Source organism: Mycteria americana, chromosome 12, assembly GCF_035582795.1.
Source record: "Mycteria americana isolate JAX WOST 10 ecotype Jacksonville Zoo and Gardens chromosome 12, USCA_MyAme_1.0, whole genome shotgun sequence".
Classification (NCBI taxonomy): domain Eukaryota; kingdom Metazoa; phylum Chordata; class Aves; order Ciconiiformes; family Ciconiidae; genus Mycteria; species Mycteria americana.
In genome coordinates this window covers 3,362,193-3,381,306 of record NC_134376.1, presented here as the reverse complement: position 1 = coordinate 3,381,306, position 19,114 = coordinate 3,362,193, and the positions used below count along the sequence as shown (strand labels likewise).

The 19,114-nt window shown below is 39.2% G+C and overlaps 1 protein-coding gene across 2 annotated transcripts in view; it reads left to right on the top strand.

Moving 5' to 3' along the window:
- Window positions 1–19,114, top strand: part of EPN2 (epsin 2) — a 47,393-nt gene that overhangs the window by 10,455 nt on the left and 17,824 nt on the right. For both annotated transcript variants that reach the window (XM_075515715.1, XM_075515714.1), the window contains exon 2: window positions 11,441–12,214. In XM_075515715.1, coding sequence (XP_075371830.1) covers window positions 11,620–12,214 — 595 coding nt within the window. In that variant the 5' untranslated portion in view covers window positions 11,441–11,619. The remainder of the gene's footprint in view (window positions 1–11,440; window positions 12,215–19,114) is intronic.

Below are 19,114 nucleotides of genomic sequence, written 5' to 3'. Positions count from 1 at the left end.
CTAGAAGGAATGCTCTTGAAAAATGATTAGAAAATGGAGTGGGTGAGGTTTTAAATCAATTTCTTGTTCTGTTTATAAATCTAAAGAGAGAGAATGTTTTTAATGACTTGCCTTAAAACAGTGGTTAAAAGAATAATCAGCAGTGCAGGGATACCAGGCAGCTATGGGAGGTACAGACAGTAGTAGTACTACACAGGGGATTTACTTGCATTTCTTTTTTTTACATTTCTCAAGCTATAATCAGCTGCTTCAGAAATATCAGAGGATTGGATTATCAGAGGATTGGATTATATCAGAGTTTTGGATTACACTTGGTAGATATTGTCTTCTACATTTGGACTCCTCACAGGGTATATGGAGTCATGAGGACATATGTAGAGTTGCTGGCTGCAGGGTATGAAAGCTAAGAGAGTATAACGTGTTCTCTGCAAGAGCTGACTGGAAGAAAATGACCTTTAATAATGGAACAGGCACAGATGCTTTTTAGTAACAAGTCTTTGTCATTCTCTTTGAGAAGAGCAAGCTAACTCCTACTCAAATAATTTTCCGTCTAAATATCCAGAATAGATAAGAGAGTAGGTAGAATATTACTGCTGAAGGGTAGATTCAGAAAACTTGAGGAATTGTTACGATGACAGCTGAAAATTTCTGTATTTCTGCATGGGAGAATGTGGGATTCACTGGCATCTTCAAGCCAGATTTTTTTTTTCCTAATTCCACAAAAGTCAACAAAACAATGTGTCTTTGCATTTGTGAATAGGGGTGATTCTTATTAGTGCTTGAATGAAGGAACTGGAAAGTTTTGAGGAAATAATGAGGAAAAATCCTTATATCAAATGTGCTGATTTTTTTTTTTTTTTTTTGGTCCTCTAGTGATTCACTTTCATCAAAGATGAACTTAAGAATATAGCTCCAAATCAGGAACTGGGGCAGCACAGAAGTAGACCAAAGTGACTAGCAGTATTTTTGAGTGCTGTCTCTTGGTAAGCATAACCCAGTCTAAATCCAGACTTCTGATGGCAGGGTGGTTGTGCCCTCTCCTCTGGCTGCATGTACTTTGTGCCTGGCAGCGCTCCTTTGGATGGAATTGCTTTTCCTGCCGAGGTGGTGATGCCAGGTACATTAGACAGCTCTGTTAGAAGAGAGAAAAGAGGTAGGGTTGTTCATAAAAGATTTTGGAAACTGTGTGGTGTGTACAGTATGAAAAGATAAAAGATACGGAGGAATAAGAGGGAAAGCTGAACAGCAAGTGTTGCGGGACAGATAGCTAAAATCAGTGTGTAAAAAGGGTGGGGCCAAGGTTTTAAGATGTTAGCCAGTTTTGAAAGAGTAGAGGACTGAATTTTCTTCTTTTCTGTGGCTGTCTTCAACATGAAACAAAGTGAATGTCTTGCTGTTACTACCAGCTAGGTGATAAAAGGCGATGTCCCAGAAAACCCACCGTTACCTGCTGAAGGCAAGCCCCAGGTCTAGACCATGATCTTTAACTTCACCACCAATTTGAGCTTTCAAGGTGCAGCTTTACATTTTGCCTTGTGAAATGTAACTGTAGATTGCTGTTGAAATGAATGTTACTTCCCGTGTTTGTGGTGTACTTTAAAGTAATTAGAGTGACCTTCGGATTAATTGGTTTGGTGACCTGATCTGTCAGAAAACCCAGCTATCCATGTCCCCCCCCCCCACCTCCCCCTGTTTCTCAGATCAGCTCACTGAACCGATTCTATCTCGAGATCTGGCATGAGGAGCAGGGAGGTGGCTTGTGACGGCAGAGCAGGTAGGAGCAGGACGCTGCCTTCAGCAGCAGCCCTCAGCCAGCCGAGAATGAAGTGTAATGTGAAGCTGCATCCTCAGTTCCTCTCTGAGCCTGACTGCTGAACAGTAGAGCCTAGTGTAAAACCCTGGGTTTTGGCCAACAGGTTCCTCCAGCAGGGTGCATAGAGGATTTTAGGATATATGTTTCCTGCTTTACAATTTTATAGCAGCTTAATTAGTCATGAGCATACAACTGCATGTAGCTTAATTTCTGAGGGTTAAAGTAACCTTATGTTAATTGTTACCAGTGATGATAGTTGAATTAAGACCATGTGTTGACTTTTCAAGATGAGTGTGCAAGTATGGTGGCTGCAAGGGATGGCACTTGAATTTTTATGCCATGAATGGGCATCGATGAATGTAGGTATGATATTAAATCAATCCCCATTTTCTTTACAGGCTTGTAGTTTGTGCTAGCAGCCAGTATACTTAACAATTTTAACTGAAGAAAACAGTAGTGTTTTGGATGTATGGACAGATACGGCTTTGCAGATCTTGCACTGTTCCTTGAACAATCCTTTTCATTAGAAATTCACGTCATAAAGTAAAAGAATTAGCCTCTTAGCTTCTAGCAATAGTAACATGGAGAGTTAAACTGTTTTTTTTTTTTTTTTCTCCTAATCTTTGTCATGATGAGCATTTGCCTTTGGCCTACTGAATTTATTAATGTGGTTGCATGTCTGTGGTGTGTAGGTGGAGAGGAGAAACTGCTCATGGTGACGTCTGCTTCATAGTAATAAAGTGCAAACTGAATTTAGTTAATGAAATCATTGGGTAATTGTAAGTAGCTGGTACCTTCCCGAAATATCAAGCCTGATATATGAGCACACATATATATGGATATAGTATTTCTTGTCAGTTGTGAATTTTAAAGATTGCAATTGTATAAGAAAACGGTGTGGCTTAAAGAATGTAGCTGGTATTTTGTGGTCTTGCAGGCTTTTAGGTTGTGGTGTTTGCAGTTCCTCCTGTGTTCAAGCTGATCTATCAGGGCTCTGAGCTTCTGGGAGAGAAGATATAATGGCTTCCCTTTGGCAGTTGCCTGTCGCACAGTAAGCAGCCTAAGTGACAAGGCTGGACTTTTCTAATTAGTAATAGATTCTAAGACACATCCTCTGGCAAGAATATCAGATATCTTCTTCCCTTCCAAAATGAAAATGTGGAAGGAGAGAAATGTCTCCTGCTATCCTTAATTCAGTTGAAAATGCTACTGAAATATACCTGGTAAACTGAATTTATTGCAGATTGTTACCTTTTTGTTAAGGCACACGTTGGGTGATTATTTTTTTTTCTTCTCTATTTGTGAGAATAAAAGACGAAGTGCTCTCATTCAAGTAGGTAATCCCCAGAGAAAAAATTCCTTTTGAGAGTTTGGGTAGGTATTTCACTGCTGTGTTGGATTAATTTGCATTTAGAATTTCTGGTTCAGTGCGTAATGGCTTGACCTTATCCTGGTTTGTAGTTCTGCAATATTCTGTTATCTGTTACACACCCAGTACTTGCTGTATTAGTAGTGAAAAATAAACTGAGATCTGCTGCATAAAATGCAGGTAGTACTGTCAATGACGCTTGACCCAGCCATAGGAGGAGGAATGTGTTATTTTTAAAGAGATATTGTCAAAGCTCGTAATCCTAAAATTAGATCTCTAGTGTAGGTCGGATTTGGATTGTTTGTGGTGATCTACATGGCTCTTGCAGAGGCTGTCCCCTTTCGCAGCGCTTCAGAGCATATTTGCAGTTGCTTCCCATGCTGTCAATAATTCCAGCTGTGTTGCGGGCTGCAAAGTCAAATGTAACTGTGAATGTCAAAGCACCAGCAACTCGGGCTTGGCGGGTCCCGAAGTGAAGTGGCCAGGTAGTGCTGTCGTGTTCTTGGCTGCAAGATGAAAGATTTCTGCTCCTTGCCCCCCCTTTCTGTAGACTCTGAGTAATGAGGTAAGCTCTCCATTGAGCTCAAATACTGCCCTGGTAATTTAAGTAGACACGTAGTAAGAAAAGGTGTTGTAAAGAAAACTTAAACAATTTGTGTCCGTAAGTCTATTTTATGGCTAAATGGCCATACAAGCGGGAGTTAGTTTTTCTCTGTGAGTCTGAGGCATGACTGTAAAATCAGTGTAGAATCTAACCTTGGGATTCATGAATATGCATAAATTTGAAGGAGAATTATCTTTCAGCATTAACTCTTTAAATAAAGAAATAATTTGGCCACCTGCTGTCTGTGAAAGCTGACCTTGTTCTCTCATTTGTAAAAGGGGGTGGAAAGCTTCCAAAACTTTTAATTTTGAACCATTTCCTCTTCTCAGAAATTACACTGAAGACGACAAGCATTTAAGCTGTGAAAAATGGAAATTAAACCTTTCTTCTGGAGTTAACCCTGTTCTTCAAACCATTTGCCAATCTGTATTTGTAACTCATTTCCTAAATAATTTTGAAGGTTGAGGAAGGGCATTGATGGTAGTTTCAGTGTCTTTATTTTACTGTTTTATTCACATGAATTGCTGTTTTCTCTGCCGTACAATAGCAAGAGAGAGCTAATAAGTGTGCTACTTGTTGGCTTTTATGTATAGTGCCAAGCTTCTTCGCTTCTCTTAGTACTCTTCTCCAAGTGACCACAATGTACAGTTGCCCCTCTTCCTGTTTGGTTTTGGGAACAATGTTTGTATTACAGTAGGACATTATACCATAGGCAGTATAATGATATACGCTGGTCATCTAGTTGTTCTGTAAGAATTATTTATGAATTGGGGGGAAAAAAAATGTGAAAGAGAATTAACGAAGTTTGAAAATTTCTCTAGCAGTGTGGGATCCAGTATAAGAAAAATGTCTTTGCTATAATTTTTTTCTGGATTATTATATTCCTGAATTTTAAATAAAGGCTCGTGCTCAGTTTTTTTTGTCAAAAATTTCTGGTTTGTGGAAAATGAGACTTTCTAAAAGCACAGTGGGTTTGGAGTTGTACACATAACGAGCTCTCACAAGAAAACTAGGATGTGAATTTACAGAGTCAGGCAATGGGAATCCTTTTTCTTTGCCATAAATAGAAGCTGACTTATTGTTACGACTGGCGTTGTGTTTGAGTGTGTGCTTTTTGCTCTGTGCAGGTGTGGTGTCAGTGTCTGTCTGTCTGGGGGAGCTTCTTCCTTAGTCAGCGTTTGGCAACGCTTTCCTCTTAGCCCGATTCTTTGCAGAGTGGCAAGAAGCACTCTCCAGGCCCTGGGTTCTCCAATTTATCCTGGAATACAGATCCCCAAGGATCGCTGCCTCTGTCATTCCATCCTGATAGCAAGGAGAACAGATCTCTAGCTATTTGTGTGTATTCACACCTTAGAGGTAAGGCACACGCTTCGGCTTTATGACATGTTGGAACTTCTCATAGCAGCTGCTTCAGCACGTCTTGGGTAGGAGAGGCTCTTGGTGGTTCTTTAAGGCTTTATATTTCACTTATGTTCCTTTGAATTTGTAGTTGGGTGCAGATATCCCGGATAGTACTGTTCGGATCCCTTGATACTGAGGATGTGCTTTCATAATACAGAGCTGTTCAGTAGCATGGCTGGCTTGAGATAGCCCACCTATGCCCCCCGTATTGCAGCGTTTTGGTGTCTTGGTTGCCAGCATAGCTGTTGAGGACTGTCCTGTTGAGCTGTTTTGAGCTCAACCTGCTTGAGCTGTTTGAGTGTATTTTCTAGTGATGACCAGAAAAATCTCTTTGTGTAATTGCAGTATGAATCTTTGGATGAAGACTTGGTAGTTAGCTTTCCATGTATTTCATGAAAGGGGGGATATTTTTATGTAGATTAAGATGACTGTAGAGACTGCCTCGAAATCACAGAATGACTTAATTAATAACTGTTTTCAAAAATTCATGTTTTATGCATGTTACTTACAGCAAATGTCTAATCTAACTTATATGTGTCATCTATAATACTGTTAATTAAAATTTTATGCACATTTCTGGCAAACTTATGTTTAATGTTGATTTTCACACTTTTTATTGCCCACCTGATATTAAAGGCTTTTAATGTATTTCCGGTCCATATTTATCTGGGCTAGGTATATATTTACCTTCAGGCTTGATATGAAGGGCATTTTATCAGTGCAGACAAACCCTGGTTTGAGTTTTACATCCAGAGATCTGAATGGATTCTGCTGAAAGCCTGTATATAGGTGGATTTGTATGGCTGTTTCTTTGAACTAAGTTTATTAAGGACTTTGTGGCTTGGCCTCATTTCTGTGTTAGTTTTAGCAAATTAAAGATGGTTTCCTCATGTAGATTTCATTTACTGAATTTAATCTCTTGTGAGGGAGAGCTGTTGAGAAGTTCAGTCAAGAATTCCTTTCTGTCTGCTTAGTGTATCTAAAAAAGCACCATTAGAATTCATTGGGGTTATTTGTGTAATGAAACTATTGGAATAGGGAAAAGGAAATGGGGTATTGCCCTCCAGGTTACCCTTGATAGCACAGGTAAGCTTCACCTTCTTTTCTACAGAATGGTACGTTTCCTTTTCTATCTATTTAAAGTTGACAAGCTACGTATGAAACGGAGAAAATGGCTTGTAGGGAGTAGGGGACAGAAAATGAGGAAGGCTCACCTAAACTGAACAAGACTAACAACTCCCTCTTCCCCTCTCTGCTTAACCTTTTAAAGAAATCTGTTCAAGCTGATCGCCTTTTTCCTGTTGTTAGCAAAGAATAGCAGCTTTAATCAACTAGTCTTACTTTCTGCTTTCTTTGCAACTCTACTGTTAAAAATGCAAACGCAGATTTTTGCTGAAGCTGCAAGTGCATTTTACTTCCTTGTGGTTTGTTGTGAGAAGTTAATTCACTGAGGTTTCTGGAAAAAAAAAAATCTAAACTCTCTATGTAAGTATTTGATCGTGCATTAGAAATAGTTTCTCGCTTTTATGCAGTAGGGATATTTGGCTTTTTGATCTCTTTAACCATAAGATAGTCTGTTACGGTGTTCTGCGACCTGTAATAATCAAGTAAAACGCTTCCTTTGTGTGGTGTAGAAGCAGAGAGTTTGTAAAGCAGATACTGAAAGGCATACAGAGTTCTCAGAGGGTTACTGCTACTGCCAAAATCGTTATCTCGAATGTTGGTACAACTAGATTGGGGCAGGGGAATAAAAAAATCCATCATCTTTCCACCCTGTTCATCCTTTGTGGTTTTAATAGAGTAAAATGAAGTTTAGCATAAATTGTCTTCAGTAGGTTAAAGTAGAATAGGATTAGAGAACGTCTTTCTATCAAGAAAAGGAAAAAATAGACATTAATGTGATTCTCATCAAATGCCTTTGTTTTCATGAATCAAAGATAGGAGGGTAAAGAATCATGCTGGCATTAGTGGGTTGATGGTTTTCAAATCTATTACGGAATAACGAGTGAAATCTTTAGTTTTCTGGAAGAGTGAAGAATGGTCATTTCACTTAATCCTGTGTGTTCTCTTCTTGAAATGTTTGCTCTACGTTTGTTTTTCCAAAGCATGACTCCAGATTTACTCTTTGCTGGTAGCCTTCAGAAGCTTCACCCTGGCAAAGCTTCCAGTTTGGGGAATGGGGTTGCCATAAATTGGGCCTCCTGCACACGTATGTACTCCAAGCTCACTTGTTTTTGGGGTGTAGCTTTGTTGGTAATGCAACTAATAAATCCTAAACATAAACCTAAGCATTTCCCAAATATGGGGTTCTTCCTGCTCCTCACTTCTGCATTCAGAGAGGCTATAAATTTTATTCTGCTTCTTGCCCGCGCTTTACAGCAAAACCACGAATATTTTTCCTTCGTTTAGCTACAGCCTGTATGGAGAGCACAGCAGGGCCTTGGGCCCTGCCTTTGTTCCTTTGGTTTCTTCTCTGAAACCAGGTGCACGGCTTCCTAGTGCGTGTGGTGTAGTTGGGCAGCAGTGAAGGCTCTCCGCTTTCTGGTGCTGTTTTTTGGAGCTTGACAGCTTTATGTTATGTTTAATCAGCTCCCTCAAAAGCGAGACCAGGGTTGGATTGTTTTTACTCTTCTCACAGTCTGCCTTGCTGCAAAGCTTGTGACCGTGTTGCTGTGCAGCCTGATCAGCTCACTGATTCAACAGAAAACAAACCAGTGCTACAAAGCTAATTTTCTACGAGACTCTAAGTTGATTAGTTTTACTGTGCTGTTGTGTAATTGCTAGATTTGATGCAAGAGAGAAAGAGGAAGCGGTTGGAGGGTTGGGAGGCCACTGGGTTTGGTGCTGGCTTACAGTTAGCTTGGGATGGCATGCGAAATTGCACCCTGATGGTCTGTGTGCCTGCTTATGTTGTGATTGTGATTAATTCTTCATGTATTTGTGTCATTGGCCAAAGTTGATGTTACTTAGAACTAGTAGGTGTTCCCATGTACTGTAAAATTTAACTTTCCAAATATCATGCGTAGTATTAAAATGATTTTTTTCAAAAGCTTGTGAAGTTGTAATAAGTAATAAAACAAACTTATCTTTCTTTGGTTGGGGAGGTACACATAGGTGAGGTATTTGCTTGTATAATGTACTTCTAAATATATTTTGGTAAGGCCTCTCATCCCTGGCTTTTAAAGAAACAAAACTCTCATAAGACAAGAATGTTTTTCATAGATTTACAGCGGGTTAAAAGACAGGAAACAGGGTTAGGAGTAAATGGTTGGTTCTCACAGGGAAGGGTTACTCCCAGTGAAGTCTCCTGCCAGAGATCAGTGCTCTTGCAAATACTCCCTTTTCCAGATTGTTTCTAAATAATAAGGTGGCCAAATTGAACCAAATTAGTCAAATTTAAAATGAATCTTGAATTGAAAGGAAGGGAGAAAGATTGAGGTCTGCTGAGCGATAAAATGGCAGATGAAATAGCCTCAATGCATTTGCATAGTGGGGAGAAATGACCCTGGTTTCATGTGCACGAGTAGAGGCACAACTACCAGACTTTTAGAAAGTATTTGATAAAGAATGGGAAATCCTAAGCAGTAAATGACTATGTTGTGATATAAACTCTTGTTACTGCCAAATCTGAAATGCTTGAGTGCTTGGAACTGCATATATCGCAAGAAATGGAAGTGTAATAGGCGCATGGAAACACATCAGGGATGATTGGAGGTACGGAGCGGCTTCTAAATAGAGGGATTGAATTTTGCAAGATCCTCAGTTCAGAAGGAGATGGCCAATTTCTAGAAAATCACGAGTGACATAAAGGAGCCGAAGGTGACCTTTCTTAAAAAGCATGCCCCCTGTCTATGGCTTGGGGAATAAATGTCCAAGTTTAAAATAAGCTGAAGTGCTTGTTTGTGTAGTGTGGTTACTGTACCGCTGTTGCGTACTTGCTGAGGGTGAAACGGGAAATACAAGCGGCTTCAAAAAGGGGGTTGGTAGAGACACGGTGTATCCATTGCTGGCTGGTAGAGTCTCCGCCACAGGTTGCATCTAAGATGCCTGTGCTGCTGATAATGTAAGGCAAGGGAATATATATGTTCTTTTCTCATACTCTTCAGATGAGGATTTGTGTCTGAGGATGTTGGGCTTGGTGGACTTTTTGTCTCACTGGTTTAGGAGGTTTCGTAGTTCTCACGTTTTTGATTTTTCATGTTATTTACTGCTTTTCTGGTTGGGTGACAAGCTCAGCCCTTCTGGGGGGTTTGCATTCTTCTGATCTGGGATCCATATCGTCAGTATAGTTGTGTTCATGATTAGGCTGGCACTTGTATCCTCTGCTGGCTCCAGTTTTACCAGCTAAAGAAAGTATTGCCTGCTGCATGCTCTTAGTTCTTTGTGACCATCTTTCTACCAGATGCTGCCACCTCCTTGGATAACTTGTTTCAGCTTTGTCTGTGAACTTGCCTTAATCTATTACTGACAAAAAGAAATAGTTTATATTAAATAAGGTGTGTGCGTGTGTGTTGTGGTGGTGGGGTTTTTTTATTATTGGTGTGTCACCTTTCAAGGGTAATGCATTAGAGAGTGATCATAAGGGCAAGTGAGACAGCGGATTTGGACAACGTTAACTTTTGGAGTGAAGCAGCAGTCGTGAGCACCTGGAAATGTTTATTTAGGATCCTTTTCGAATGCTGGATTTATAATTCACAAACCTGTAAACGCCCCAGCAGAAGGTGCCCCTTTTTATTCCTGTTGCTACTAGCCATCTGACAACAGATCCACATTCTTCTACAGCTGGTTTTAAATATTGGGGAGAACACCAGTATGATGCAGTTTACCTGAAGCTTAATCTTGGTCTCATTTAAAGTTAATTTTCCATGATGTCGTAATAGTTTTACGTTCTGGCAAAAATTTAACTTTAGTGGAATAAGAGAAAATGCAGTAACTCATTGGACCTGTTCTGTGGTAGTTTAACTTGCTCAGAGTGGTTTTCTAGGAAGGGTATATGCCTTTATGCTGAGAAAATAATTACACAGCTGCGTGTTGTCCAAGTTGACACTTAATTCTGCTTTCATTCTAAATGGCACAGTAGTAACTTGAAGAATGATAACAATGTTAGGCTTGAAATCTCTGCTTTACTTCTCTCCTCTGTCTTTTGTAAGTGATGCTGTTGCTTCTTCAGAGTGTTTGGAGAAATGTTATTAGAGGACATCTTGAATGTGCAAGCTCTATTAATGTGGCAAGTTCTGTTACAGAATCAATGCTTGGTGTTCATGCAAATGGTGAATATGAAAGACTATTCTAACTGTGTTAATGTAATAGCAAAATCTGCCAGTTTACTCAACTAATGTATTCTAAAGCTTAATAGGCCTCTGTTGACTTGAAACAACAACCTTAAATAAATAACTGAAACAGCTTTCCAGCTCCAGAGCTTGTCCTTGGGTTTTCTTGCCAGTCGTTTTGGTTTTACAATTCCATTTTCATGTAATTAAAAATTCTTCTGTGCTGTGTGAAAGACACACAGAGCAGAAACTGTAGATCTGATGAGTGTTGTCAAATGTACAAAGTAAATGCATTTGGGAAAAAAAAAATTCCCCTCTAATCTGCTTAGCATTAAAGGTCACCTTGAGTTGGAGTGTGTTGTTCTGGTGCTCATTTCTCTTCCCTAGGCCTCAACTGAATGCAGAGCACTGTTCAAGATCTCTGCCCTGAAACTGAGTGTGCTTTAAACTTACCTGAGGTTTCAGAAAAAAAACTGAGTTAACTTTTAGGAAGTTTCTCAGTATGGAAATTAGGAAATTCTCTCACTATGCAGATTCCTACAGCAATGCTAGCAGACTGCAGTTGTCAACTGTTAGAGGGCAGCTAATGGCTGTGAAGCATGGAGTTTCTAATGTAGTTTCATCTCGTCTCTGCAAGCTAGCATTGTAATTTCTGTAATTAAAAATTCTAGGTAGGTTTTACCTTGTTGGAAACTAAATCCGTAAGTCGTTTCTTGTACTTTGTTTCTGTTTTGCTTTTAAAATTTTTCATGGATACCTTCTTGCTTTTGTCGTGTTCAGCAGTTCAGGTTTGTAATCTTCAATGGTTAATATTACTTGTGAGAAGAGCAAGTTGTTTTCAAAATCAGATGTCCTGAAGAAATTCAGGGAGAAAATTCATCAGTTGACTCTAGCAAAATTTCCCAAAAGTGTGTGTACATTGCTTTGCATGTAGGAATAATTAAAGACACAGCTAACGTGCTTTTTTTTCTTTCCTTACTCAGGTCATGATTTTCATTTTCTCGTGTCATTCTCTTGAAGAGAGGAAATGATTGTAGTGGAAGGTGTTACAAATAAGCCACTGATACGGAGCCTTCGCAGTTCAGAAACGTTCATAGAAGAGCAAATATAGCCCTTTTTTGTTTGTGTTCTGGAATCTGTCTTGTTAAAAAGGGAAACAAAGATGACGACTTCGTCTATTAGACGGCAGATGAAGAACATTGTGAACAATTATTCAGAGGCCGAAATAAAAGTTCGGGAAGCGACCTCTAATGACCCCTGGGGTCCCTCCAGTTCATTAATGACTGAAATAGCAGATCTGACTTACAATGTTGTGGCCTTTTCTGAAATTATGAGCATGATCTGGAAACGACTGAATGACCATGGCAAGAACTGGCGACACGTGTACAAGGCCCTTACTCTGTTAGATTACCTGATTAAAACTGGTTCTGAGAGAGTGGCGCAGCAGTGTAAAGAGAATATTTTTGCTATCCAGACATTGAAAGATTTTCAGTATATTGATCGAGATGGTAAAGACCAGGGCATCAATGTGAGGGAGAAATCCAAGCAGCTAGTGTCTCTTCTGAAGGATGACGAGCGACTCAAGACAGAGAGGGCCCAAGCCCTGAAGACCAAAGAACGTATGGCTCAGGTGGCCACTGGAGTGGGTAGCAATCAGATCACCTTCGGCCGAGGCTCCAGTCAGCCAAACCTATCCACCAGCTACTCGGAGCAAGAATATGGAAAGTCTGGAGGATCCCCAGCATCTTACCATGGCTGTAAGTACAAGCAAACACACATAAAAGAAGATTTCTCTTAGTTTTCTTTTGAGAGATTTTGTATTCTGATTTGCTGTTAGACATGAGAGTAAATGGTGCCTGCTAGGAGGATTAATATGCTGACTGCAAGGGGCTTTTTGCGATGGCTGAGTCTTGGTAGGTGTGCTTGGTGGCACTAATGTCTCTTCAAATGACTGGTTAAATGTTTGTTTTGGAGAGGATGTGTGTGTTGACGTAAATCAATGTAAAAAGCAGTTGTTTACTGTCAATTCCCAAAGGTAGCATTGTCAAGCTGCTTTTGTGAACATGTTCCAATGCTTGATGTGATAGGCCCCCAACCTCAGTGGGGAGATTGTTAATGGTTTTTTTTTTTTCTTGTTGTTGTTTCTAGTTTTAAAAGGAGTGCTTGAAAATTCGTTGTGTTGAGGATTTTTTGCTAAGTCTAATTCAAGAAAAAGTTAGAAATAAAGAGTATTTCCTGGATCATTTTGCTAGCTACTGTCTTTATGTTGCTGCTATTTTATTTTAGGAAGAATATTGATATTTAATTTCCTTTATTGCTTGCTCAGCAGTTCTTAGAGGAGTAACTCTTTGAATATGTCAGTGTTTAAATATTTATACTATCAGCATTTGGTATGCAAGTATCAGTACTAAATACTGTATTTCATTCTTTAAAAAAAATACAATGATGTGGGAAGAATGGATTCTTTATACCACTGCTTGGGGGAACTCCCTGTCATGTTAGGAAGAGGCCTGATTTGGCACTAAATCCTTCTTAATATAAGTAATGATCTGATGAAAGCTGCTTTGGCTGGAATGTCAGTGGTTGCGGTCTAATTCTGAAGGAAAATCTTTTCTTTAAATGAATGCTTATAGTGTGTGGAGGACTGTAACTGAGCCAGTGTGGTGAATCGATTGAGCACCAGTTTTAAGAATCTTGTTTGTCATGTTCTGTGTCCCAAAGCGCTTCTCAAATTATAAATATGTGAATGGTGTCAGTACCCCTGACATGTACAGACATTTTCTGTGGAAGGCAGTAGGAGGCAGCAGGACAAATCAAGCTAGGATGAAGAAAATCTCTGTCCATTTAAAGCTATGGAGAAGAGCAGGAAAAACTATTTTTTTCAAAGGGAAATATTTTTAGGATGCAGGGTTCAAAAAAAGTGCATGAAGATCTTAGTTTTTCTGTAGTAACCACACTTGAGCATTGATTCAGTGTGAATTTTTAAAGAAGTACATGTATATTGTTGTCACAACGATAACATTTTTTCTTTTGAGGTCTGTAGGTCTCTGTCAGCTACAACAAAAATTCTTAATTTAGGAGATAGCTTGAAATATTGTTGTTTTCAGTTTATGCTGATGGACTGAAATAATAGTCACTAAGGTATGCTGAGTGAACAAACCAAAACATCTTTGGTTTGTTCCACAGGGTTATTTCTTCACCAGCTCCTAACTTTAATTAGTGCATGTAACTATTGTTTGTCATGTTAAATGCTACCAGAGGCTTCAAACTATTCCTCACAGCAAGGATTGAGCAATGCAGGGCGTGTTTCTGAATTGTTGTTCCTTGGACATGTTAAGAATTTTGATGGCGGACTAGATATGAAGAAGCAAGTTTGGTTATTCTTTCAGTACAAAGTTGATTTACTGGATGCTCTCCTTTGCCTGCGTATGACTTTGCTGTGTATCTCTGTTTGCAGGATTGCTTTTGAGGTAATGATTTCTTAATCTTTTTTTTGTCCTCCCCCATAAGCATGTACCTAAGAAGCTTTAGAAATCTTAGGCTTTTTTTTTTTTTTCCTTTAGGTTCTTCCTCTGTTGTAGACTCTCCTGGACTTAATTATCTATCAGCAAAAATACAGATGGTTGTTAGTTTTTATGATCTGTATCTTTTGAAGTTTTAATATGTTTCTTGTATGGTTTAATTGAGTATAGCAAAGCAAACCAGCACCTTACAAAACAGCTGTGCTGAGTGTTTCTGATAATGGAAAACTTTGTGTAGAGCTTTGTCCTTTATCCTAGGAAATGAGGAAGGAGTTTCATCAAAATCCAGACATTTAATCTGTTACATAAATGTAGGGTTATTCCTGTGCCTTCTAAATTTAATGGAAAAGATGCTTTTCATTATTTAAAGTGAAAGAGATTGTATCCATCATGTTTTCTTTTATTCTATAACGATACCCTTCTTTTGTTCTGAAAATACGGATTCAGTAAAATATGTAAAAGGAATTAAGTTATGCTTAGCTCCTGGGAAATACTCTCCTTCTAACAGTTTTAAGATGCGGTTGCTGTATGGTATATTCTGGTAGAATTGTCTTTCATTCCTCTGGGCCTTTGAAGAGGAGATCAGAGGCATTTAGACTTGCCATCTATAGCATGAGATTTGCCTATTAAAAATGTACATCCACCCTCTTTGCTAAATATTTAGCATGTCTTATTAACATTCAAATATAAATAAAGTTTGGGAGAGCGTATCAGCCTTTTTACCAATATAGCTAAATGAAATGTTTCATCTCTCAGTATTTTGGTAGTAGCACATTTTACTTTTGTTCCCTGCTAGATGCAATGGGTGGGGATTGCAGATTTTGAGATTTCTTAGCTGAATGCATTCCCCTTACTTGAAAAGATTGTGCTTGGCTATAAAATCTCCTAATTTTTTAATACTTTCAGCCAGCTCAGGCTTCTTTTCTTCTGCAAGAAAGAGCTTAATAGTTTCTCCAGGACAGATCACTAGGGGAACAAGTAACTTCCAGTGGATAATGTGTCGGGATTGTGCGTGAGGAATCTCTTCCCCCTTCCGTCAGTCACTAAAAGTGCAGTATTGAATAAGTCAGTGGACCCTTTTTTTGTTCAGTTTCTTCAGAATGTTGAATTAGCTGCACCATACAGCATTGACTGTAAATGCTGCAATGCTCAAACTACTGCTCTTCTCCAGCTTCTTAAGCATATGCGTAGGCTTGTATCTGAGAGTGCGTGTAAGAATTGGTTTTCGTATTTGATGTTGAGCCAGAAAGGTTTTTCTTCTAGAGTTGCTGGTCTTTGTGTCCTAGATTTTCCTTTATGAAAAAATAAAAGCAGTATTGATAGCCTGTATAGTGTGAGAAAATTCAAGATGGAGAAGGATCTCTTGACTGATGTACCATCATTCCTCACTGCTGCAGGCAAGGCACACTGGTGAATAAGGACGTTTTCCCCGTTTTTTTCCAGATATTTTCATCTCATCTCTAGCAATCCTTTAGAAACTGTGGAAAGTGAAATGGTGAAGCATGATAGTTTTTAATAAAATCCTTTCCCCCAAAGCTTTGCCTTAATGACTCTGTTGGCCCTGAAGATCTCTGTGCTGTAAAGCTTGTATAATTCGAGAGAGTACATTATGGCATGTGAATATTACTGACTGTTGATGCAAACATATGTAAAAGTATTAGTATGTTTTTGCTATCTAGTCTCGTAATCTGTAAATGGAAGCCAAGAGAGATACGGTAAAGCTAAAAGCAAAAATAAAGCTCCTCCCAACCTCCATCTTGTCAACAATTTCTGACATACTGGGGACAATTGGCTATCTTCCAGCTTTAAGGCAGAGGCAATTAATGTTCAGATTAGGAGCTATTAAATATTCCATGACAAAATACATAAAATTTTTTATTAATTTTGGAAAATGTGTAAATTGTATGGAGTTGCATGAAATCTGATATCAGGTTTTATTTCACATTAAGAGAATGTTCTTGTGTGCTGCTGAAACTAAACCTACTGGGGAGAGGAAGGAATATGAGGTCAATATTTGAAATCTATTTGAGCAATAGTTCCCCACCCCTAATCTGGCTTTGTGTCTAAATATTGTCTTTATGCTAGATGTTAGTCACCCAGTTTTGAAAACTTCAGCCTCTTGTTCCTAGCCTTGTTTCATCTACAGCTGCCAATGACCACTTAAATAGGATTCTGGGTTTATGGCTGCATGGGGAAAAGTAGGGTGTTCTTAATATAGACCTCCTAAGTCTGAACTGTGATGCTGTTTCAAGCCTGGGAGTGCATGTTAGAGTTTACTGGTCTTGATAAAGTCCTTCATCTAGTAACTGTCTTTTTAAAGTATTCTTGCAGCAGAGGCTTACACAGGAATATTACTCTGTTGCTACACTGGAGCCATCAGCACAGCGAAGCATAACCCACAGTCACTGTTGTGTGTCAGACAGTTTAGAGTACCTGCAAAATGCCGTGCTCGAGCATCTCGGGCCTGCAGAAGCTCTTGCGAGACGGGGCAGGAGTGTAGGGACTCAGATTACCTTGTTCTTTCTCAGCCACCTTGGGAGCAGGTTAGTTGTGTTGTCTTTAGTGAACCTATCCGGATTGTCACAGTTGAGCTGTGGCTGCTCAGGAAGCAAGCGGTGTAGTCTGCTGCAGCTCCTCGTGGCTGGGGTGGTTACGGGAGTCGGGAAAGTGATGGAAAAAAACTTTACCAGGAGGGAAGTGACTGAACAAAGACAATTCCTTGGCACCCCTGCCCCCAGAAGATAGTGTTTGAATTAGTTTCAACTTCGAAGGATCCCTGGAAAACGCTGGTCCTCTCCCTGTACTGCCTTCATGTTTTAAAACCAAGTTTACTGAAGCCCCACTTTTTAAAGAGGTCCAATCCTGGCCATCTGCTGCCTTGGGTTTGGGTTGCACTTAGAAATGTTGGCAGAGCAAGACTGGTGTGTGTTTTAATGTCCTGATTTCATTTACACAAATGCGGCAGAGTAGGGAACAACGCAACGTGCACAGTGTGACCTGATTTTAGAGGAGCACTTTGCCTGGAGGTAGGCCGCTTGGCTGAGAAATCAGATTCATTATACATACAGCCTATTTGATAAAAGATTGGTGAAAGATGGACTGAAAAGGGCTTTTACGGATCTTGTGAAATGCCAAGTCTGTTAACCTTACCTGTAAAGATTTTGGGAGCAATTTTCTTTAGCTGAAATAATGAGTTTTAATATTTGCAGTGATTATTCACGTTAAGTTGACTCATTATTTAAAAACAGTTTTGTGAAGCGTCAGCAAGTTTGTGTTCACTGATCTATTTCAGCTTTGTCTCCTCTCTTGCTTGGAGTAGAAAATAATTCAGAGGAATTACTAATTTGGGTTTGACACTATAGGAAATTCAGAATGCTCCTGTTTTTAAAGTGGTTTTTTTTTTTTTTTTTTTTTATAATCTGTTCTGCATCTTTGCAGGTTGGAATACATTTCTGGCCTTCCATCTTAGGGAATATATGGCATATCATCCAGCAATGAATCTGGATGAGCTGTGTGGATAATTTCTGTAGTTTGAGCTGTTGAAGGAATTTGGTAGACTCCTGTGTTATCTGTCAGATGTCACTTGACAACTTGATTTAATCCTCTCATCATACGTTTATTTTTCTGGTGCTCTAAGTAAAGGTGGGAGATGCCATTGGTGTAACCACGCTTCTGTAGTTGCAATAAATTATCTAACTACGTCTATTAAGATGAGCGTAGGGATCATCTGAGAGAAAAAAAATGCTCTTTAACCAAAACAAGCCTTAAGGATTTATTCAGTATTAAATGAATTTCAAAAGTGCTCTGTCTGCTTCAGTGCAATTAGAAATCATGTAGTACGGCTGATCAGCTCCACCTTGTCGCATTAATAGGTGCTATTAATTCTCTTCTTGTACTTGAAAGATCTCTTTAATTCCCAATGGAAAGGTGGCTTACACAGTTCCTTCTAGATTAAGCAGTTTGCACGTGCCCTTTCATAATTTGAGAGGTTAGATTGGCTTTTTGAAAGTATCCTATCTTTTTGAATAGTCTTTCATTTGAAGACTAACAAATGGGATCTCCGCTTGGTTCCCAAGTGAATTGCTATCCGTTTCTAAGTTCTTACTTTGATACTATCCTAATTTTTCAAATCAGCCTTGGTTTTGTGTACCGATTGAGTGAGGAAGGAGCTTTTCTTTCTGAACAAATGTGACGGAGAACTGAATTCTGTTCTTAAGAATGCCACCTGCAAATTATAAAGCCGAGGCTTATTTTCCGTGGCACTTTGTGCCATCACTTGGTCTAGAGTGACATTTTAAAAAAAAAACCAAACCAAACACAAAACAACCCAAAAACCAAGCACACTCTTCTTGAATGAAAATACTCAGTCTGATTTTTATGCTGGGACTGATTTTTAGCATTAATGTAGGCAATGACTCTGCTTTCTAGCTATGTATTGCATATACACTTGAACTCACTAACTTAACCCAACCTCTAGACATCTACAGAGGTCTTTTTAATATAGCCAAAATATAGTAAACTACCAATAGATACGTATGAAAGACGTCATGGAGACAGATGGTGGGGCAGAATCCTGCTTTAGTGATTAACTGAGGTTGGAAATTATTTCCTTGCACTGCAGCTAGAGTCTTGTTGAGAAGACAGCCCGGTGGCATGCCTCCCTGCAGAAGCAGATACCCACGCAGTTGCTTCTGGGCAGCCCAGGGATCTCCAAATTCTCAAAGCAGCAACAAAGCAGGGCTTAGCAGGTCAGAATTGATCTATTGAGTCCCATCTTACATAAACATCTGAGTTAACTGTCATGTGCTGTGGGATAAGAGATTCTTTGTGTGGCAGCGATACTGTTACTAAGGCAATAACCTTTATGCCAGATCCTTGCAACTAAAACGTTAATGCAGGACGAGGCTAATGTAGAAGAGCAGTTACAATACTGTGGGAATTTAGGAGTGAAGTTGCTGGATAAAACATGTCAGATTACTACCAAGAACAGTGGTTTGAATTTCCCTTAATCCTTTTTCAAAAAATATGCTGGCAGCTATTTAATGTAGATGGTTTTATAACCACTGCAGAAGTTTAAACGTAAAATAGAAACATTTTTATCAATGTTTTTTTAATGTGAGGCCCAAGGAAGAATTT